At 34.8% G+C, this 24905-nt stretch overlaps 1 protein-coding gene across 2 annotated transcripts in view; it reads right to left on the reverse strand.

Annotated features, from left to right (window-relative positions):
- Positions 1-5730: 5730 nt before the first annotated feature.
- The window catches only part of LOC120344248 (multiple C2 and transmembrane domain-containing protein 1-like), a 42333-nt gene continuing 23158 nt past the window's right edge, over positions 5731-24905 (reverse strand). For both annotated transcript variants that reach the window (XM_078113094.1, XM_078113093.1), the window contains exons 9-22: positions 22764-22860; positions 20638-20815; positions 19088-19250; positions 16067-16181; positions 15274-15425; positions 14197-14342; positions 12940-13105; positions 12201-12397; positions 11337-11541; positions 10668-10862; positions 9762-9901; positions 8849-8998; positions 7918-8125; positions 5731-7528 (exon numbers count right to left, since the gene is read on the reverse strand). In XM_078113094.1, the coding sequence (XP_077969220.1) occupies positions 7466-7528; positions 7918-8125; positions 8849-8998; positions 9762-9901; positions 10668-10862; positions 11337-11541; positions 12201-12397; positions 12940-13105; positions 14197-14342; positions 15274-15425; positions 16067-16181; positions 19088-19250; positions 20638-20815; positions 22764-22860 (2175 nt within the window). In that variant the 3' untranslated portion in view covers positions 5731-7465. The remainder of the gene's footprint in view (positions 7529-7917; positions 8126-8848; positions 8999-9761; positions 9902-10667; positions 10863-11336; positions 11542-12200; positions 12398-12939; positions 13106-14196; positions 14343-15273; positions 15426-16066; positions 16182-19087; positions 19251-20637; positions 20816-22763; positions 22861-24905) is intronic.

Here is a 24905-nt window from a genome sequence, read left to right on the forward strand (position 1 = left end):
ATTAACAATTGAGATTCCAGCCTACATTTACGAATGCCGTCAATCATGTTTTGTCGACGTACGATTGAATCATCTCATTGGCATACTCGACCAGTATAACACATAGAGGTTGGTCGCAAGATAGTTGAGTTCTTTTTGACGATCTAGTCGTGATTGTAGCGCCGTTAGTTTAGGGGCTGAGTGGTGTAGCGTCGTGGGTCAAAGATAAGTAAGTTGATGGAGATCCGACAGTGGGTCGAGGGTGAGAAGTTTGAGGCAGATAGTGCAGTGAATGAAGGAAAGAAAAGTTGAAGCAGATGTGGCGATGAGTCGAGGATAAAGAGGTTGAAGGGGATGGGAAATAGGACAGTGGATCGAGGATAGGACGGTTGAGGGAGATAGGGCGGTGGGTCGAGGATAGGAAGGTTGAGGGAGGTGGAGCAGTTGGGCCAGGGAGACAGGGCAGAGGATCGAGAATAGGAAAGGGCAGTGGGTGGCGGATTTGTGATGGGATGACTGTTTAACTTCACTGGCTCTGACGTCTAAACCAGAGGTCAGCAAACCTTTGTCGTTTGCGGGCCAAAATTACTCCGTTAAAGAAAGAACTCTTAAAACCGTCCTCGACCCACTGCCCTACCTCCATCTACTTACTTACCTACTTATACTCGACCTAATGCCCGACCTCCTTCCACTTTCCTATCCTCAACCCACTGACTAGCTCTCTCAAACATCCTATCCTCGGCCCACTACGCCACCTAATATCCTCGACCCACTGCTCTATCTCCCCAACTTTCACATCCTCGAACTACCGCTTCATCTCCCTCAACCTCTCTCTTTTCGACCTACTGTTCTATCTCCCTCAACTTACCTATCCTTGAACCCACTGCCTTATCTGCCACAACTTACCTATGTTTGACCTACGGTGCCATACTATTCGATACCTCACCTAACGGCGCTTTATTCACGACCCGATCGCCACACTGAACTTTACTATCTTGCGACCAACTTCCATGGGTTATACTGGTCGTGTATGCCAATGAGATGATTCAATCGTACTTCGACAAAACATGATTGAGAGCATTCGTATATGTAGGCTGGAATCTCAAATATTAAACAATAACCTTAATTGGCAGTTGAAAAATGTTTTACTAATTAGGCTACTGATGGTTTTTTGTTGGGAATAACAGATTTCTAAATTTTAACAGGACGTTTTATGCCCTTAATAATTGGCCATGTCGTCAGTCTCGTGACAAATATGATGCTGATCCGAAATAAGCAATAGTGTTCTGGTCCGTATAAAGTATTTTTCTTAAACATTTTATAGTAAAAGCGATGCCAAAGATTACGTAATAACTGCGTCCTTTGCAACTTCTTAAGTTGCAAATAAGATAAGCTCAATTTTGGGGCTATACGCTGAATTAAAGAGCGGTTGGTAACGCTAGCTACGACAAAAGAATTTCATGGCTCTAAAATAGTTTGGAAGGGATTACACTCACTGAGCGACTCATATTTTTGACTGTTTTTGACTTTTCAGCCTTCTCAGTCACGTAAAAGGAATTTGTATATACAACAGAATATGGCAGAACATTCGTTGAAAATGAGTACGCGTGCAAATATTTTATTATTTCCTCATCGTTTTGCCTTGAACGAAAATAAAAGCGACATTGAATGAGTTTCGGAAAATGAACTCAGGTATGTCGATATCGAATGGCATTTCAAAATTTTAAAAACAATCACCTCAAACCCAACGCCATCAGTAGCTTAAGTAGTAGCCCATTTTTAGGTCACTCATTATTGTTATTGATTACCAATTGAGATTCCAGCCTACATTTACAAATGCCGTCAGTCATGTTTTGTCGACGTACGTTTGAATCATCTCATTGGCATACTCGACCAGTATAACACATGGAAGTTGGTTGCAAGATGGTGGAGTTCTTTTTGACGATCTAGTCGTGATTGTAGCGCCGTTAGGTTAGGGGCTGAGTGGTATAGCGTCGTAGGTCGGATCAGAAAGTGGGTCGAGGGTGGGAAATTTGAGGCAGATAGTGCAGTGGATAGAGGAAAGAAAAGTTGAGGGAGATATGGCAATGAGTCGAGGATAAAGAGGTTGAAGGGGAGAGGAAGTTTGGGGGAAATAGGACAGTGGATCGAGGATAGACGGTTGAGGGAGATAGGGCGGTGGGTCGAGGATAGGAAGGTTGAGGGAGAAAGGGAAGTACTTCACTTGCTCTGAAGTCTAAACCCGAGGTCGGCAAACTTTTGTCGTTTGCGTGCCAAAAGGTCCTCGACCCACTGACTGCCCTATCTCCATGACACACTGCCCGACCTCCCTCAACTTTCCCATCCTCGACCGTCTGCTTTTTCTCTCCAAATTTCACATTCTCGAACCACCGCTTTATCTCCCTCAAACTCTCTCCTTTCGACTTACTGTCCTATCTCCCTCAACCTAGCTATCTTCAGACCCACTCCCCTATCTGCCACAACTTACTTTGACCTAAGGTGCTATACTATTCGGTACCTGATCTAACAGCGCTTTATTCACGACCCGATCGCCACACTGAACTTTACTATCTTGTGACCAACTTCCATGGGTTATACTGGTCGTGTATGCCAATGAGATGATTCAATGGTACTTCGACAAAACATGATTGAAAGCATTCGTTTATTATTTCCTCAGTGTTTTGTCTTGAACGGAAATACAAGCGACATTGAATGAGTTTCTGAAAATGAACTCAGGCATGTCGATAGCGAATTACCTTTCGAAATTTTAAAAACAGTCACCTCAAACCCGATGCCACCAGTAGCTTAATTAGTAGCACATTTTTGAGCCACTCATTATGGTTATTGATTACCAATTGAGATTCCAGCCTACATTTACGAATGCCGTCAATCATGTTTTGTCGACGTACGATTGAATCATCTCATTGGCATACTCGACCAGTATAACACATAGAGGTTGGTCGCAAGATAGTTGAGTTCTATATTTTATTAATGTCATTTTGAGTAAACGAATAGTTCGTGGAGACTCTAGTTCTGTATGAAGCACTTTGAGTCTGTCTCTACAGTATCCCTCTTGGTAAAAAACGATCATGATACAGGTATGTACGCCATAAAGAACAATCCTGAGATTTCGTCATCCAGCGTAAGGGTATATAGACGTATTTAATGTGTTTAGAATCTATGTCAGCCAGTGCACTGCAGTTGACTACGTTAGCGTTGAGTGGCGCATCGTGCTAAGCCTTAGGACTACGCTTGATTTCTAACCTAAGATTACCCCGCTTAGATTCGCAGGTTCAAATTCAGTAGGGGATAATTTAGTACCAGAGGATTGCTGACGGCTTACTCCCACTATCCCTACCCTAAGCTAGCGCTTCCCAAACTTTTTTCGCCCCAGAATATCAATAGTTTTTATGATGTAATTTCAGTTTTTGCTCTACTTTCGCTTGAGGCACATAATATGCAGCACCTACGCCAAATGGATTTTTCGAACCGTCAGTAAATACTTGTACATAGTCTCGATAGTTTTTCGTGTATATGGTCAAGAAATGACGTTTGAAGTATTGTTGGTGAACATGTTGTACCATAAATCGTTAACGTTGTATCAATTTGCGGTGGCTTTATTACCCAGGGAGGAATCTTGAAATTGACATCTTTTGCAACAAAGAAGTTGGTAAAAAAGCTGTTGGTTGTTTTCATAATAAACGTTGCAAATGACGGTTTGTAAGGAAAATATACTTCCCACGACTGTTTGAATAATTGTGCTGTAATTTCGCTGTCACGAGGAATCATTCTGCATTTGTAATGTAGACATTTTCTATAATGTATAATATGTAAAGGCATTTCGTTACACTGGGATTGTAACGCTATAATAGGAGTACTTTTTAATGCAACCAAACATTGTGATTGGATTACAGCCAGTTTCCGCAATATAGTCGTTGTTCTTTGACACGTTTTTAAAAAGTTGCGTTTCTCTTTGATTACTGGACCAAATTGCATTGAAATTTTCAGTAGTTAAAGATGGAATTTTTTTCTAGAAGGCTATTACTTTTATTAGTTTCAAATATTTCTGTGAGCTTTATGAGATTCGTTTTTTATTTTGAGCTATGACGTCATCAGAATTTGCCACCATGTGGCGATTCCGCAAACATTTCAACGATATATTGGTCAGCAAAGTCGGGAGTTTTTTGATAAGGTAGACCAGGGTGGTCCAAACTCTGTCATGCTGATACATTCCGTGCGGCTCACAGAACAATTTTAGCGTATATTTGTATGTAATGAAGTAACGTTTTTTTTTTTAGATATTCCAACTGGGGTTGGGATCCCGAAATTCAAACCCTTTGTGCCAAAACACTCCTCTGTGTACAAGCATCGGCCATGTGACAGTAGTGACGAAACGCAGAGCCAACTTAACACCGCGTAATCCAGTTTTTTAGCTAGGTCCAGAAAACAAACTTAGACTGACTTGGTTGGTATTTGACGATGTCACTAAGCTTGCTCACGCTGCAAGTTTCTAAATTACTCAATATAACAATTCGTAATAAAATGAGTGTCGCAAGAAAGGTGACATGAGAGAACACGGCGGAAATGTACTTCCTTGCCCGTCACGCAGTGTCTGGTTTGATTTCAAGTAATATCTGTCACGAAAGAATATAATTTTAAGCGACATTAAACGCGAGATGCGCAAAATACAACGGTAATTCTCGGAAATTAACTTTAAAATATCTGAAGGCTTTATATATCTTCTTTAAACGAACGCCAACCATGCAACCTAATAATAGTCTGATTAGAAGATCTCGTTGTTTAATAAATTTAAAGTAAGTAAACTCGCGATATTTTGATCACTTTTGGGTTTTCTCCGACTTGCGGCCCGCGAGACCTCGTCAAAAGTTTTTGCGGTCCTTCAACATAGCAACCTTGAACCACTCTGAGGTAGACTACTAGGTACCGGTAAAATTTCAAACTACAGTTGTGACTTGTATCCTTTGGCAATTCGATTCACGTTGAGACTGGAAGCATGAATCTTTATTGTCACACTCCCTCAGGATTAGAGCTCAACCGATATTGCGTGTTTGCATATATATAATATCGGCAGTAAACGGCCAATATATATATCGGCTATATATAACAGTTAAAAAACCTGAAAAAGTTCGTAAAGGTTGTTTTATTTACTGTTGGTTTTGATTATTTTTAATGGATAATACACTTATGTGGTTTATTGTTTTTATAATTAAATTACACATGAAGGGGCACCAAAGTCTTCAGTGCTTAGGGCACCAAAGAGGCTTAATCCGCCCCTGCACGTGACCGCTGGTCGGTTACGGCTGCCTCCACCACCAAGTCCATGCTTCCGAAAACAAACAATACAGTAAATCTAATCCCATACCAGACTTGGAATGGTAACCGGACGAGAGGCCGTGGTTCGCCATATGAATAAGCCGTCTTATCGGCTTTCCTCTCCCCCGGGATAAATATGTAAATCCTATCCTCATGCCGATATACGGCGGGCCATTTAAGGATAAGTTCACTCAGTTGAATATTATGCCCTATGGAAATTTCGGAATCCAATCTATCTTCTTAAACTGCACTCAAGTTCTGTTTGCTGATTTTTTACTTATTATGCAATTATACAATTTTATACTATCAATAATAATCGCCCGTTAGGCGGACTTTAGTCGTAATAAACTTATACTATACTTCATGATCCGTAGTGATGCCCAGATTGTCCGAAACACATAAAGCACTCTTAGAAAATTCGGAGTAACTTTTTTTTAGTTGTTATGTTTTCCTCCACTCATTCCAATGAATAGCACAGAAGGGATGTTGGGGAAATAAATAAAAAATGAACATCCACCAGCGAATGCACATATTTCTCCATGCAATATTTAATTCAATAGTCTGGTGTCATCAAGTCAAACCAGATTTCACATTACCGTACTAGTTATGATACTACCACTTTGTTGATAAAGGCCGACTGAACTAGTTAGAAAAAAAAGTAGATACATTCGAAGGTACATTGAAGCAATCTAGTTATCCAAAAGTACAATTTAACGTTTATGGAAAAGAAAAAAAAAAACAGCTAATGGCAGATACAAGAATATTTCATATAGTATACACTGTTAGGATCATAAAGAGTATAGAAAATAGTGCGATGTACAAAGCAATCTAGTGCTAAGATGCAATTCCTACTTTTTAATCTAAAATGCTAATTGTATTTGTAGACAAGAAATATTCATTGGCTTTCATCACAAATGATTGCGGGATTCTAAATTTGAATAATCCACAAACCCAGGTTTTTTGCAATTTATTATGTAAAGAGGAAAGTTGCAGCCATGTTTTGCAATTTCAATTAAATTTTAAATGAAATAACTTCACTGCATTTAAAACTTCAATACTTTTTTGCATTCTATGCTCGCTGGCAGTATTTGGAATGTCTTTGTTAGTAATTTGTGGTCATTGTTTGCTTTTACGACATATTCATAAAACCGAACACAATATTTGAAAAGTTCATGAATCAGAAATCATTAATGGCTGAAATCATAAAGAAAACGAGATGATAATTTCCGGAAAAAATATCAAATTTGAAGATGAATCGGTCTTTGGCATATTTGTTCGACCTGCTTTGGATTCAATGCAAAATATTCAAAGGAAAAATTAAAATTGGAACAAATTCGTCACCGCAATAAAAACAATTGTGCAATTTCTTATCATACAATGAAAAGAATTAGTACTGATTCAATAAAATACATTTGCAAAAGAAAAAGAATAGCATAATTACAATGTATTGAGAAAATAAGAAGAAACAAGATTCAACCATTATCCGGCAATGACTTTTCAGTGCATGTATTGTCATTTAAAGAACATCAAATAACCCCAAACGGCAAAACTTGAAAAAGCTGTTTCAACAAAATAAGAAACGTGTATTTCTGATCTTTAAACTCTTGTAACTTTGATTGAAATACTTTGGTGAGTATTTCTTCAAACTATGATTAGATACCACCTTAAAGATCCCCTATTACTTCGACATATTTTCAAATAAAATTCATTCAAAATTTCAACATTCGCCAGTCTGGTTGAAACCCCCGAAATGTCATCTAAAAATCCCGTCAACAGGAAAACAGTAATACAATGGATTAATAACCAGCAGGAATGTCAACTTTTGTGGTGGATAATGATATACAAAAAATTTAATATAAGGGTTGTATAATGATATTGTCAAATGATTCTAATGTTAGTGCGTACCATGATTCAGGATTATATAAAGAATTCTGCATTTAACGAAATAAAGTAACTAAAAAAAAGCAAGAAAAAAAGATTTGCTGTGCAATCATACAGTGATGAGGTAATGTTATTTATCATCTAATTTACACATTATAAAAATAATTTTCATTAGAAAGATATAAATTCTAAATTTTTCTCCAGCCAACTGTGTTCAATCAATCACACGCGTTAGTAGAACTTTGAATTGATGATCGAGTACGAGTTACTTTTATTTTCGCTTCTTTGCTGTTTTCGGTGATCCCTGTAATGAACTGAGTTCTTGGTATTCATCCTGTAAATAAGATATAGACTGTAAATTACAAAAAAAAATGTGTATTTTGATTCAATCCTTGCTTAGATAAATAATATCAACAAACTTTGATGAACAAGGTTGAAAAACTGAACCAAGCATTTCAAAAATGAAATTTTTTTTTCTTGCTGAAAACCACTGGATCAGTATAAATATTCAAGCTTAGGTTCCATCCAAGTGTTTTGAATAAGTTCAAAATAAAAAAATAAAAAAAATTATCAAACCCAAAATTGAGATGTTAACATAACATTTCGTTTTTTTAATATGAATCTTTGATACTTTTATGGAATAATGAAAATATACATAAGCAAACATAACAATATTTAACCATATTTCCACTATACACTGAAGAAAATACAATTATTGCTTACCAATTGTACTTCTGATGGTATTCGAGATAAAAAGTCTAGAAGTTCATTGTTAGGAATAAAGTTTGGTTTTCGAAGTCTCTTTGTAAATTTATTGATTCCCCATAAGATAGCAATTGTTCGAATAGGTATGAAATATAAAATAATGACAACGATAGAAAGAACAATAATTGCAAGTGTTGATAGGAAAGGAACAGTCCATGTGAAAGTGCTGAAATAGAAAATATATTTGCTGTATTTATATAGAGGTAAACTACGAGTTTTCAGGATAGAATATTCAGATATATTCCGTTAAAATGCGATAAGACCTGAATTGTTTAATGTTGAACCACATAGTCTAGAAGAAATGGGAAAATTGTCAGTTCACCAACTTAGAATTTGAGTTACATGAACTTGAGACAATAGAGGAAGCTATAATAAACAGACCAGTGGATTTATGATCACCTGGCACCTTCTTACACCTAATTGCCCAGTGTACAGTGGTGTTCTTCCAGTCAAAACTAGCATTTTCCAACTGCCGTATTTTACGGACCATAAGACGCATTTAAAAATTTTTTTCCTAAAAAACTGTTTGTGCTCCTTATAAGCCAGTGCGGCTAATTTATGGATTAGGTAGTGTATTATTGCCCACAGTCAAAACCAGTATCAGTACCCGTTGTGCCATAAGTATGAATAAAAACCTAATTTAATCACTGTGCGCTGTAAAATACAGTATGCTCAGAGGCACACTGAGTTGAAATGTTACAAAAGAACACGGAATTGTCTATCTTTGTAATTGGAAGAATGGAAGATTCGACTGAAAAACCATTTTGTTAAACCACTATAACGGACTTAGCTGCACTGATAACATGTACATCTCTTCCAACTTAAGAAACAAATCATTTGTTTATTTGTTATATCTTGAGTATTATGATAACATAATTAATTCACTTACTTATGTATTCTCTCTAAAAGACAAGCGATCCAGTCTAAAATATTTTGAACTTTTAATAGACATTCTTCGATTGCTTTTAACCGTTGAAAAAAGGACACTTTGTTACTTGCATCTTCCACATCATCGTCTATGTCATCATCATCATTAAAACTGAACAATAACAAAATATATCACCATGACGATATGGCGAACCATGTCTCCTTGTACAGTATAATACTAGTCATGTTGGGTACGAGAATAGTTAACCAAATATTTGTTCAGATGCATGGACTTGATGGTGGAGGAAACATCAATCTACCAGTGGCGGCCAGTTTTTAATAATGGAATCTTTATAATAAACTTTATGGAATTCAATTTCACGTAGCTGTTTCCCTGACAATGTCGAATTTTCAAATGCATCAAATTTTTCAACGACTGATCCTCCTAAATTTAGTGTCAAAAAACATCTCTGTACACTCTGTGCTCATGAAAAACTTTTTATTAGATGCATACTGTTGCGAGAATACAAATCGGCACTTCAGAAGTGTATGTACCAATATGGAGGTAACTAATTTTGTTTGCCTATTTTACATCACGTTGTGTAGAGGGACTAATCCCATGGGCAGGGGGGAGATTCACTTGTCAATCACAGACAGTCCCTGAGCTCGTAATGAAACTAAAATAAGGAAAAGTGTAACAAAATTATGGCCTAACCCTAACCAGGTACACACACTACGGGAGTGCCTACAAATCGATCTCTTATCGAGTGCTGCTTCCATATTTAGCAATGACAGAGATTTTACTCTCGCGTAAGATTCCAAACTTTTGAGTGACTTCACAAGACCTTGAGTAATTTATAAAATAATTCAGTTTTTGATCACATTGGGTGAAAAATTTCATTTTACATTGACTTGCCTCATGAAAGGATACATACCCATCATTAGGTTTTGAAGATACCCTCCTGTCCACTTTTGTTTTTTGTACGACGATCGCAAAATAATTTTTGAGAAGTAGAAGTAATAACAATATTGGTAACATGTATAATTCAACATTCCAAACTAGTAGCAAATATACCTAAAAATAAAGAATAAAATGTCAGAAAAAGTCATGGATGAATATTAATGATGAGCATACAATTTAAAGTGAGAATGTTTCATCCATTGGAATTTTTAAAACCAGATCCACAGAACAATCCATCTATGTATATTGTTCGAATGTAATCAAATACCTCTATTATTAAACTTGCTACACTTCAAAGATAAGTGGGATTTCATACATGTTTATAGTTGATACAATTCAAACGAGAATATCGGTCAGAGGCCGAAGACTTATCGATCGAAAGTTAGGGGATCTTCCAAAACTCGCTAATTATACGACAAAATTCGCCCAAAATCAATAGGCTACTGGTACGAGATATGATGAATGCACATGCAAAATCTGCAGCAGATCCAATCTCACTTTCGTGAGATATCGCGTGTATCTAACAGACAGACAGACAAATACCTATCAACATACCGATCGATCGATAAGTAACAATAAAAGACAATCAAACTATTGCACAGTTGCCTCAAGTCTCTGGAACGTTTCACATTAAGAAAACTAATAGTTACAGTACCACTCTTATGCTGATACTAAAGTTCAAAATCTTTTCTATTCCATTGCCAATTTTGTTATAGTTATTATTCCATTGCCAATTTTGTTATAGTTATTATTCCATTGCCAATTTTGTGATCAAGGTTCCTTTCCAAAGGAATGGTCAACTATAAATACTATCACTCCAAAAGCATTCGGAAAAACTCGAGTTGGGACATGTTCAATTTTGTCCTTCAAAAATACTTACAATAAAAGCGGTGGCACTTCTAGCTGAGTTCTCCCAAGTAAAACAAGAATTAATAAATTCCGCTGTTTGTAATATAGCTTGCAGACAATTCCACACCCTGTGAAAGTTCCTGAGGAGTAACTGACGCTTAAACCTCGGTTCTTGCTCCATTAACTTCGGTTCGCGAGGTGAGAATGTTCGAATAGCAGCCCTGGCCTAGAATGAAAATGAATTACAACTGATCAAAATTTTATATTCAATCTGCAGCGAAAATATAGATTTAAACGTATTTGACAAGGCTTTATCCAGCAGTCAATTTATAAGTAACTATTTTATTTTGGCTGGTTCAGAAATGCCAACCCAATTATCACACCCTGGGTGATTGAGTGGACATGGGATTTAAAAGTTACCGTTGATTTTAAAATGAGGTGCCGTTAGTTTGCATTCAGATTCCGAGTTTTAAAGACATTTTCTCTAGCCAGTATTAGGTTTGCTTTCATATATCTTTATAGTTTATACAATTCTTCTTACAGCTTTACAAGTATAAATAGATTTGTGATAAAACATAATCCATAAGACAATTAAACTATTGCACAGAAGTTTCTTGACCATCTGGAATGTTCCATTGGATTACCGCTTCACCCAAAAAGGTCAAAAACCACTGATTTAGACTAGTCAAATACTACTTACTGGATTGAAAATAAAAGTAACTTGAATTGTGATTGTTCCTTTTGATTTATTTAAAAGTTTTCCGTCTTTTAGTACGTATGTTTTTTCAACTCCGTTTTTAACGCGAAGTAGAGGTATTGCTAATCTCCCGAGAAAATCATTCTTTTCATCCTTGTCTTCATCATAAACCGTGAAATCTAGAACGTCATGAACATCTTTGATCGGACTGAAAAAGAAAATTCACAGAATGTAAAATTGTATTTCTCCTTGCATAATTCGTATCGTTAGGCACATTCCAGCATATAAATCAATATAGTCTGCAAAATAATAAATAGTCAGTCTGATGCGGTACTTCAAAAAGAAATGGTGACAAATGAGAGTGAAATTTTTCAAAAAGTAGATTTGTAAAATCTCGTAACCCATGGATATGCTCAAATACTGAACGGCATGTAATACTTTATGGCAGTAAAATTAAATTAGTAATACAACACAATCATTTTTACCCAGTGAGTTCCCAATGAGAAAACTGAGAAAATTTTTGAAATTGTGGCGTGGCTTTAATTGAGCAAAAGAGATGTGGCCAAGTTTTACCGCTGTGATACGTCCCGCATATAACCTACAATTATTATTGATCACTTGAACACTTCCATACCAAAGAAAAAAATAAACAATAAAAACTAGTAAAAAATAAATTCAATAACTTTTGTGCTTTTGTTGAAAAAACAGGTGACTTAGGAAGATTATCAGGTGGCCCCAGCATTGGGTCACGATCAATAGGTTGGAAAACTCTGCTCTAGGCTTGTACTAACTTGTTACACATTTCATGTACCACATTTCAGAGCATTATTCATTTGATGTGTTATAAGATAATAATGGTCTACTTACAATTTGATGGTTTTGTTCCACACCGGATCAAGTGTTTTATAACAAGTGTGAGTTTGTGCTCTTGAGTTACAGAGTTCAACGACACAAAATGGATCTGATTTTCCACCAAGATCGGCTGCTTTGCATCCATTAGCTCGAATAATTTTAACTTCCACTAAACCAATGTTCGAGATGTCAGAAAATGTTGAAAATAGTTTCTAAAGTAAAAACAAAATATATCAATCATCTGCTGGCATAAGAAAAAGTATCTTGTGGGTTTTAGTTGTTGTTCAGTTGCTGTGTCTTGGTACATCAGAATAAGAAGAAAACGAATTTTCTTCAAAGGGGCAGAGAGAATGATGAATGTAGTAACTGATAAAGTAGTCTGACCACGGTCAGTTAAGGTAAATTACAGCTATAATTCTGAAAACAATAAACTTATGATTATATTGCTATTTCTGCTTTTAAGCCAACATTTCAAACTTGGTCAAAAACATCTTCAATGCAGCAGTTTTTCAGGACATTAAATAGTTATTCGTTATTTTGAGTTTTATTGAAGTTAGTTCATGTATTTTAACGAAGTTTATTTACAACACGAACAATTATATGAACTCGGCGTGGCTAGCCAGCGACAAAAGAATTTGGATACTTTGGCACGTAAGCTCATTCGAGTTGTGCAACAGTTTTTCCTCGGAATAAACATAAAATATCCTAGCAAATTTTATATAAAATCTTTAGATTCAACTGAAACTCCACTCACATATTGATCTGTCAAATGAACAAGTTCGTTATTGCTTCGATGAATATCTGAAGGTATGCATGATTGCAATGTCACAAGTATCAGAATAGAACCAGGTGCATCAATCAGATTGAGAGTGAAAGAATGTGTTTTGTCATATTCTAATGATCCAAGATCAAGTTCACACCTGGTAATACACATAAAAGATGACATCATAAGTCACAGAAAGACAACAGAAAAGTTTCAAGCAGGTTATTCTTTTTTGGCAGTATATTTTTAAAAATTCCAGATATCCAAAGCCTACAATATTTGCCTTAATTTAGATTTATTGTGCGAAGTAGATCTGTTCATGATGTTATGTTAGAACAGTGTTCTTCAAACTTTTTTTATCATAACTCAACAATTACTGCTCCATCGCACTTGTTATCAAACCCAGTCACTACCAACTGCTTATTTTTAACCAGATTTAACTCCCTCAGACTTCAGTACTGGTAGCCCAAAATTAGTCTTCATGTTCTTCAAACATAGAATCTCAAATAACTAGAAGCGAAGTTGTGACATAACAATAGTTCCGTCACACATGATGGCTTACGCTTGGTTTTGTTCTGGCTGGGAAAGACATTCTTTTTTGTTTGTCTAAAATAAAATTTTCTCGGCCCGCATGTAAGGTTCAGTTTCGTCAAGTTAGGATCATTTTTTCACATCTGCTTGAAATATTTTTTCATCAATACTTTAATAATGTTCTTGAAACGTACCTCAACCCCCATAGAGCCTTGTCATGACCCACCAGGGGATCGAGATCCCAGTTTCAAAAGGGCTGCGTTAAAATATAAAAGTAAGTGAATATGGCATTCCCACTCCACAACACGGGAAAGAGCAGGCATTGTTTTCATTGGCAGAAACCCCAACGACCATCCTGCCATACCTTTATTCATTTGGCCAAGAAATGTATTTATTACATATAAACCCAAATTTCAGTTGAGTCGCAATGCCTGTCATTCGCACCATCCAATCCATTCAGCTATTGAAATTAATCTTAACTGCGTGTGACAGGTTATCTCTGAGTGATTCGAAAATGGAAAGCGAAAATCAATGCTTCCATTAGCATTTTTGAAATGTCCGTAGTGCATTTTTTTCATATAACGAGCAATGGTTTTGGGCATCAATACCTGCATTCTGATAATACCCAAGCTTGGAGGCCTTACTTGTTCCCAATGTACATATAGCTTCATTTGGAAAATGTATATAAATAGTTGTTTGAAAAGTAATTGAACGTACCTTCCAATAAAATCATCTTTCCGATATGAATCCCTATCCCAAACAGTCATATCGATTACAGCTGGTTCGCGATCAAGTGATTCTCTACTGGTCAACTGAAAGACAAATTCTTCTTTCCAGATAGGATCAAGTGTTCTGTAGCAAACCTGGGATTTAATATTTTAAATTTAGTAAATCCGAATAGTTTCACTCAGAACTTGGCTTCAGATAAGCAGTCCCTTGAACAATAATTCTGTGGCTGGAAAATCCTGATGACAAGTGATGAGTGCAATTTAGATCTAAGAAAATATGTCCATTCCCTTGCACTGTTTTCAAATGGTTTGGCTAAACATAACAATCTCGGTAAACATGGATCTCCAAAAGTTGTGGTTTCCAAACTGTGCATTTGAAGATAATTCTGTGTGTACTAAAAATTAGTTGGGGTTACGCGAGACTACCTTTCCTTGCCATATGCCTTTGTGCAAGTGGATACGTATGTGTATATTGCATGGATGCTGTGGCAGAAACAAAGACTATTCTATTTGATTCATGAGTCTTGTTGCACTCTAACACAAATGTATTTCTTCAACATATCATCTGTTATGATTGTCTGAAGAAGTCTGACCTCAGTGTGACAAAACGTTACAGAAATATATTTGTGTTAGTGTGCAGCAGCAATAGGTATATATTAGGGTATAGGGGCTCCCGAAGTATGCGAACCAAGATGGCGGACATCGGAATGTAATATGTGTACTAGGTTAGGGTTAGGCCATAATTTTAGGTATAAATACTATGTGAGGCTCTTGGCTAGTCTTCGAACTGATAATAGGACTAAAATAAGGAAAATTAAAAAAAATTATCGCCTAACCCTAACCTGTTACCCATGTTACGTTCCGATGTCCGACATCTTGGTTCACATTGCAGTGAATAAAAATGTCATTTATATTAAATTATTCTTCAAAATTCGGGTACCTCTGTCTAAAGAAATTCTTTACAACAACTTTATATATTCTGAATCACAAAATTCTTTTGCCAAATACATAAAATGCAGCAGAAATATTGAAATCAGTCAAGAAATGAGTAATTAAAATAACCAACCTTGCTTTTATGTCTTTGTTTTCCCATCTGTAGTTTAACATATGGATCAGAAAATCCATTTGAATCTCTCGCAGGAAGATCCGTGCCTGATACCAGTTGTATTGTCGCAGTGCCAAGAGGTACTTTCATTTTTTTGAATCTCATTTCTGAAACTATTTAGGAAAACAATTTCACTTAAGGAATTTTATATTTATTCCCAACCTACAACAGCAAGGAGTCCAGCAATCTTCTAGCATCCCCATTTATATAAAATAGGGTTGCCTCAATAAAACTACACAAACAAATTCAATATTTTTTGGCTCCAAATACAGCCATGAACAAGCTAGCAAGCAGCTTGTGCGGTCGATTAAAATTTGCAATTGACTCTGACTCCTAAATCGAGATTAAAAAAAAATTTTGGTTCCGGGCCTCTGACTCCGTGAAGAAATACTTGAACTTTCACATCTGACTCAAAGGTTGTAAAAAAACTATGAGATCCAGCTTTGGTGAATGAAAACTCTGGCTTCAATAAGCTGCTAAGAAACCTCAATAAAATTAATCCTTTTCAAGTTTTAGATGAAAGTTTTAGCTTATTTTATCACTATAGAAATTTAGACTTCAAAATTTCAAAATTTTGTCCCCGGTGAAAGCGTGCTAAACTCAACTCTACAGCCCTGGAAGCCAGTTATACAGGCAAGCGAATATTAACATATTTATCAATTTCATATAAAAAATCAAGCCATAGGCTATATGTAAATACTGTTAACAACCCGGAGAGTTTCACACGATTGTAAAATCATATAATTTCATTTACTTGTTGTTCTTCTGCTAATGTCTGATGCATTGCTGTCCGATCTAGAGAGTGAAGTTGCCTTCCAACTTGTAACAGACATATTATCTGGAAAATCTTCAGGTGACAAATGACCAGCCTGAAATATGAAATGATTTTTTATTCGACTCTTATTCATGCGTTTTGCTCCGAACAATGCCCAATACAAGCTTCGACATCTCACGATTGGTAAGGAGCCACTATTATCTGAAAAGATCGGAATTTTTCTAGTTTGACATTGTCTACACAAATTATTACACACTGGATGAGATGGGGGCATGAGATTTGACCCGGAGACACAGGGTTCCGCAAGTTTCCATTCAAATCAAAGAGTAATTAGGGTTTCGCTTCCCAAAAAGGTTGCAAACCATATCGCTAGCCATACCGGCCCAAATAAATATAACACTTTTAAAACAGGACATGAATTTTGTTTGCTTGCTAGTAAAGGATAATGAAGTAAGATAGGAAATATTATTGAAATGTCTACCATTTACACACATTTGATAAAAAAATATTTCAGTAAGAACACCCAGATATATTATTCCCAAATCCAATTTTTATTAAAAATATATTTATCTAATTATGTTAAGGCGGATGGTATTGATAGGTCAATGTTGTGTAGTTCTCATTGCTTTTTTATGATCAAAATTTCCAGTGAGTCGTACTAAAAAACCTATAACAACATCACTTTTACTGTTTACTCATTCAGTCTAACCATATTTCCTCTCCTAATGAAGTTATTCATTATGTATTTGAATTTTTCATGAATTTACCTCAAGTAATTTCCACCATCTGCGCATGAAATAATGAGTTCCGGCACATGCCTAATCAAACAACCCCAACTTCAAACTTTGGGCCAAGCTTGGAAAGCGCTGACTTTGATCAAATAAACCTGGTCACTGAAACTTTGGGCCAATCACGATATGCCTTAATTTTGAAATTTTACACATAATTTCAATATCTATGTTAGAAAATGTTTAGGATATATGACAAATTTTATTATGTTATATTTCACCCAATTTTACTGAAAGGATAAAGAATATACAAAAATCTAGAGAACTCATTGAAACATGTTATAACACCATGTCTCTCACCAACTTTGAACTCTGCCTTAATAAAAATATCTCTATGTCAAGTTATCAACGCTAAGTATATTCAAACTTGACAATTTCACTGTCACAATTCAGTATATTTACAACTTTAGTGAGAATAAAGGTCTACATTTCATGCATCACAAATTTTTAATATATTGTGTAATAGTAGGAATAACCAATTAAAAAATGTTGCTGAACAAATTATTGTGCCATTCTTTCGAAACAAGCTGCCACTGATATCCAACGATATGTTAGAAGCTACAAAGTGTGAAATGATCAAAATAGTTGCGATTCGAGATTGTCAACCCGATATTACACCCTGGTTAAGGTAGAGGACATGGATTTGAATAGGGGATCCCATGCCAGCACAATTGATGACTGTTATCGGCCATTGTGCCCACAATTTTCATATTTCTTTTCATTTCAGATTACCGGTACCTTAAATTGTACTGTAGTAATGTAACTTACAAAGATGAAATTTATTAGAGGGAACACGAAAAACTCCTTACACATTAGCCTTCTTTCAGACAAAACAAATAGGAATAACAATACATCACAGCTGTTTGATCTTCTAATAAATAATAACATACGCTAATTGATGGCGTCTGAAAATTCAATTTAACTAGTATAAGGTCATAACTTTCCAACAGGAAAACACACAAAAAAAGGTGTATTTTTGTATATCAATATGCATTACCTAAGTTATACTCCTAGTGCGAGAGATGTTACTTATTAAAATAATCATTAGAGTGAAATTTCATGCTGCTGTTATTGAATTTAATTAGATTTAATTATCAATGAATGAAAACTTGACAATTTCCAGTGTGTTTTCACAGTTGAATTTGAATAAAAAAACAGAATTCCTTTTTGATTACATATTGAAAATTGTTAGATTCTGGCAATCCATAACCATATTCTAATTATATTAAAATATTGAACCTAATTTTTCATCCAATTTTGCAAAAAAAACAAGAGATTGAAGAGAGCAATGCTCAAATACACAATGGTAAAAGACCATCACAAAATTTGGAGAAAAAGGTTGGATCGCCTAAAAAATTTGAAGCAACCCAAAATATAAAGCTGTCTAACAATATTTTCTATTTTCAGTTCTGGAAATTTAAAATCGATTTTTGTAGTAGTTGCGGAAAAAAGTCATTTTTTACAACCACCCCCATAAAAACAATTTATTAAATATTCCAAAAAGGTCCACTTTGTGTCCAATAAAAACATGTGCCTCCCATGTTTGATACCACATTTCAGTTTCTAATTCAACAATAACTGTTCATTTTCATTCACTAACTTGGGTTGTTTAGTCTACTTGTCAAATTATATCATAATTTTATTATTTCCCATTCCTATTACCGCATTTACGGTCATGAATATTTTAACCTAAAAGATGAAATTTGCACATGGATCATGACATAATATACCGTATATATATAACAGTATAATACATGAAATATGTAATCTAGTAACGGATATATTTTAAACAGTGAGTGAGTGACCATGAAAAAACAGATGTAATCTAGTAACGGATATATTTTAAACAGTGAGTGAGTGACCATGAAAAAACAGATTCCAGGTCAGTTGGAACTTATTGAGCCTCGTGCCAAAACTAAATTTAATCGAAATCTCAACAAATTCCTTGAGCTATTTTTTAGCTTAAACATCAAAATTTGGTTTTAGTTTGGTTGTCGCAGCATCAAATTGAATTACGCAACGGGCCGAATTTGGGCCACATGTAAGTTCTAGGAGAAACATAGATTACTGAAATTTTTGAGTACAATAATACACAAACAGAAGTTTATTGTTGAATGAATTTATTTCATTTTCTTGGAAATACTTAAGAAATTTATGGTTTCTGTTTTTTGTGTCGTTCTGAATATAAGGCAAGTTAATTTTTTCCACTTACATCAATATATCCTCCTCTGATATCTTCTGTGATCGGTACAAGAGTTACTGCAATATGTATTCGTCCTAATTCTTCAGATTGATTTGCGTCTTGATCCTCAAGATCGAGGGATAATTCAGTTTCTTCATCTTCCATCAATGATTGAAGTTCGAACGAGCTCGCACTGAAATACAAAAATCAAGAGAATAGTTATTTACCAATGATTGATATCAATAGATCGAAAATCTAGGATGTTCTGCGTAAAAGATGTGTTTTTGGAAAAAGAAATTTTTGGGTACACAAGAACAATTCTAAACTGTGAGAAATTGATCTTACAATCATATATAATCCCACAATCACTGACATAAAAATCAATCAGCTGATAGTCTGTATTTGTTTTGTATACTTTTGTTATATCTACATCATAACATTGATAGTATGGTAAGCCCTGCGATATCTGAGGTGATGAGAGTCAGGATTAAATGACCTATTATCACATAATACCATTCCCTCGAGATTTTAACAGGCAGTTTTTTGACACATCAAATATTAGTAAGTTTATGCAACACCGCCAAGGTGTGTGTGCAGACAACTTGGCCATCTGGAGATACCCATATTTATGTACGAAATTTTATGTGAAAAAAGCAATTTCAATAATGTGAATTTATTTTGAAACCATTAATAATGAGGATTAAATTTTTTTTATAAATTATTTTTTTATAACTGACATCTGTATATTATAGTACCAGTAGGTCCACATGCACAATCCTGAAAGTGGAAAAGTGGTGTTTCACAGCCTTCTGGAAAACTTATTCAAACTTGGAGTAGCAATAGCGAAAGCATGTACTTCTGTCATGCACAACTAATTAACAGCATACAGCATAAGTAAATCGTTAAATCCCTTGGGAAAAAGGTGAAAATTCATCATGAACCTATTTCAGGATAAGTAGTTACGATTTTCTGCCAATTTTTTTTAAATATATACAATATGTACGTGCATCCACTCCAAACAAGGCTCAAGACAAGCAGCAAATGCTATGAAGGGAATTACTATTTTTGAAAGAAAATGAATTTGCCCGACTAGGCCAGGGTGGCCAACCCCTGAAACGCGAGCCAAGGTCTGCCATTTTAAATAAAATTTTAAATTTCAGTATTGTCTGCTGGAGCTCAATGTTTGTTTCATCAGAAAGAATTTGAAGCGTAGTTGATTTACTTTAAGAGTGACTCAATTAAAAAGCGAACATTTATTGACCTTATTATAGTTGAGTTAGTAAATATTGAAAATGTGGGATTAAAGAAGGAAATACAAGAGAGAAGTGCAGAAAACAAACTATTGCGGTCTTGGAACGCGTTTCCTGAGAATTGTATCACTCTCCATGATTTCATCGACATATTTATGCTAGTGAATCTCTGTTCTCAGGTACGAACTTTATTAAGTCCTAACCCACGAATTTTCTGATGGGAACACAAGAGAAGATCTTCACTAGGTACCAGTCGTGATCAATACAATAATTTAAAAGCTATATAATAATATCTATACAATAATTATAGCCAATGTCGAGCTCACTTACCCCATAAAGTCATCACTTATTATATCCTTGTCAAAGACCCGTACATGGATCAAGTCGCTCATTCTGACGGGCGTAGTAAATTCTTCGTCCCATTTTGGATTTAAATTTGCTTTTATAATACTGCTTTTGTATAGAGTTCTGCTTCCGAACTTAAATTTGACGTAAGGATCACTTAAACCTGATAAAAAAAGGAATAAGATTTTAAATTACAGATCGAGTATTGATAACTGCTGATCAACAAAATAATTCATGATTAAGATTATAGTCAGAAATCGAAATGATCAGTGGGTATTAAATAGGATTGTTAGAGTCAGTATTGAATCAAAAGTTAAAACGTTTTCACTGGAGTCATATTTTTAAACTTCTAGGATTTAAGCGTCTGAATTAAAATTTTGGTATTTTCACAAATCAATATACATTCATAAATAATATGCAGTAATGCAGAATAGTTGAAATAAATGCGTTTTGATTGGTTTCCTTCAGCACTTTTGTTACTCATCACTATGCGCAACACAATTCAGGAATATTCCATATTTTACATTAGTTTACGACACCATTCGCTTTGAACGAGGCCCGATACAAGAAGCCACCGGTATCTAACGATGAGTAAAAGTCACTATTTTTAAAAAGACCGGAATATTACCAGCCCAGCATTCTCTACAAAATTTATAACGTCCTGGGTGAAATGACGAGCATAAGATTTCAAACGTGCGATGTCGACACAGCTATGTAGATAACGCTTTAACCACGAGACCAATGCGGCCACAAAAATGGTACAAGTCTGTATATTTAATATAATTCTGTAATTCTATTACTCCAAAATCTTTAGATCATGTACATCAAATTCCCTTGTGGCGTTATCCAGTCTTTAGAATAGTGACAATGCATTAAATATCAAATGTGATGTGTTCTAATGACAATATGATGACAGTTTAAGATGGGCTGGAAAGACGGTATGAATAATTAAAAGAAGGGTAAAGGAAGTTCGTCATGCTTAAAATTATTTCCACACTTTACCGCTGGAAAGAAATTTCATGTTTCGCTTTTTCATGCTTGGGGTATAAAAAAATCAATCAAATTATGTTAGATTTTTTCATTTTATATCCCAGCCATAGATAAACAGTAGATGATTTTCAACCTGATACGGTTTCAAAAAGGGTTGTTTACTTCTTGATTTTATGCCAGCTTTTTGGCGATGATAAATGGAAACAAAGACTTCTCGCATGACCCAACAAAGCTATTGAATATCCAACGTATAAATTATAAATGTAATCTGCGAGTTGGCAACAAATTTTAGAAGTTGCAGCTCTATTTCGTGAGCGTACTTCTATAATTTTTAATGGCAAGAGCTGACAAATCTACTTTAATGTTCAATTTAATTTTTAGAGAAGTTTTGTGCAGGTAACTAAATAATTTTTTTCATACAGCGCTCACTCGTGCCTTTCTTTCTAAATGGGGCCCTGTTTAACAGCCACTAATATCTCATGCTATCGATATGAAAGAAGCTATTATGATTCGAAAAAATGGAATTTCTCTGATTTTGTATTACCTAATCAATATATTACACCGAGGGTGGGGGGCATATAAACAATGTTAAGCGAATAAAAGATAATAGAAGATAAAGAGAAAGCGTTGCCGGCATAATTTAGAAAACTCAAAGGTTAATTGTTGCAATAATTAGCTGCTCGCACCACAGCTTCAAAGTATTCATTTCAATGACGTCATCAAAATAATAAATTGCGTTCATAGTGGCGGTTCTGCGTTTACAATTCGGTGGTCAAGCAAAGTCGTGAAGACTGTGATACTTAGACTTAGGAAGAAAATTAAAAAAGCATTGGGTTGACTAAGCAGTCTCCACTGAAAGATTGAGAAGGTTGACATATGTCAAAATTTTGTGACTTGAAATTTGATTTTGTCAAAGTTAAAGCTGGAGATGAGATTTGTAGCCAAAGACCAAATTTTTGTCAGAGTCATTATTAAAAAGTTTGAAGATGGATGTAAATCTTCAAGACCCCGCAACCCTATTCCTACCACTACTCTTTCACATAACATGGAATTTTTAACATGCTCTCAGTTACAAGTAGCTACCGGAAAAAAGCAGGAAAAGCGAGTTCAAAGTACCATACCAGTAGAATCCCTGGCAGCTAAATTTTGCCCACTTAATAATCGAACTCGAAGTTGATGTGTTGCACCAGTATAATTAGACATCTTCCCTTTCTTCGACTGTAAACAAAAACAATAAAATTTAATATAAACAGTGAAAACACAACACAATATGATCATAAGATGTACCGAAATAATGGGGCATAACAAACTGAATACTGGCAGTCATAAGAAAGCCATAATCTTGGTAATATCAACCAATATCAAGTTATCTCCTTATTGATATATTATATTAGCCAATATCCAATAATTGTCATGATAAGCTGATGACATAAGAACAGGGTCAACACTCTATAAATTTGATTAAAATCTATAAAAGGATCAATATTTTATAATTCGATGGATTCAACTTACTTTAAAGAAACATTTTAGGGAATTGAAATAAACATTTTTTAATTTTCAAGTTCAATTTTCTACCCTTATTGATCAACAGTATAGAATTAATTTGATTGAAAGAAGTTATAATTATAATACTTTCTTTTTGTATCAAAATTAGGACTAAAAGCATATACCGTTATTCATCATCCTTAACTTATGCCATGAAATATGGAGCTTTAAATATGGCAACGGTGGCCTAGTGCAGGGCTTCCCTTGCGGGGCTGTGATACGAATTTCAAGGGCCGCGAAGAAAAGAAAACATCAATTTTACACAACATACTATATCTATTGTACTTTTTTAGACTCTTGATTCGAAACACAATTATTGAAACAAAAATCACATGCTTGCACAACAATGCCGGCTTTAATCGTTATGCCAGCAGTCCCCGGTTTTAGCATTATTAATGTAAACAAAGGGCCGCAAAACATTTTAAACCATTGGAAGGGGTCACGAGTTCAAAACTTTGAGAAGCCCTGGCCTAGTGGTTAAAATATCAGTGGCTGATTGTGCAGATTCTTGTTCAGAGGAAAAGCCATATAAATATGTCAAAACATCCTCAAAATATAATTACAATATTCACTAAATTTTAATAAATTCCTATTGGATAAGAGCTATGAGTAAGATATATGAGTAATAATAGTGAAATGAGCCCCAAATCCATATTTATTGTATCAAAATATAATCATATCATCGGCCAAATATAAATGAATTATGATCTTTTTTAATGGTCATAAAATAGCATTTCTGATTGGGTCATAACCATGATGCATAGAATGTCACTTCCTCATATAAAATGGTCACGTCATGTGGGGCATCAGGAATAGCCTTTTTTCACCAATTCGATGAAGAATTGGAACATTTAATGAAAAAAAAAAATTAATAAATAGTAAAATCATCATAATAGTATGAATTTTATGAATGAAAAAAATAAAAAAATTCAACATTTGTGAATTCACATTTTATTTGATGTTTATAATTAATGATGGTCAAGGATTGAATGTGTAAAATAACAGTAAAATCAATGAAATTTGCCCCAATTTTTTAAAGAATGATTCATTCATATAATTCCATTAAATTTTGTGTGCAAAATAAAACAATTCATGATAATTAAAACTAAAATTAAATATGTTGAGTAATTTTGGGATACAAAATTATCCATATATGGATATTTCCTTGTTGTGAATATATTATAAACTGATTATCTTGTGCATTAAAAATGTACGGACAGGTAGCTACACACAATCCGTGTTGTAAGGGGTTAATTGAGAATATAAAACAATTATGTAATTATTATTGTAACCTCTATCTGAAATGTATTTTAGTCCAACCTCAACGATGGAGAAAATTCGGGTGCTCCCGTAGTATGTTCACCAAGATGGCGCACAACCTGAATATAGTATGTGTATTGTGTAGCAAGTTATGGTTCAGGTTGTGCGCCATCTTGGTGCACATACTATCATGGCGCCAAAAATTCTAGTTCTTCCCAAAATGAAAAATCAAAATAGTGACTGTGGCTGCTAGTAAAGAGCCTTGTTCAGAGCAAAAAGCATGAATTAACGTTGCAAAAAAGAAGTTTTCAATTGAATTTTGAATAATATGGGTAAATGAACTTTGCAGCACAATCACCATATATAAATCTCTTCATAATTATTATCTTCAATTTTAATACAACTTCATAAAAATTATAATATAACTACTAATATGGAGATTTTAAAAATATCCCAGT

Source organism: Styela clava, chromosome 5 (assembly GCF_964204865.1).
Source record: "Styela clava chromosome 5, kaStyClav1.hap1.2, whole genome shotgun sequence".
NCBI classification, from domain to species: Eukaryota; Metazoa; Chordata; class Ascidiacea; order Stolidobranchia; family Styelidae; genus Styela; species Styela clava.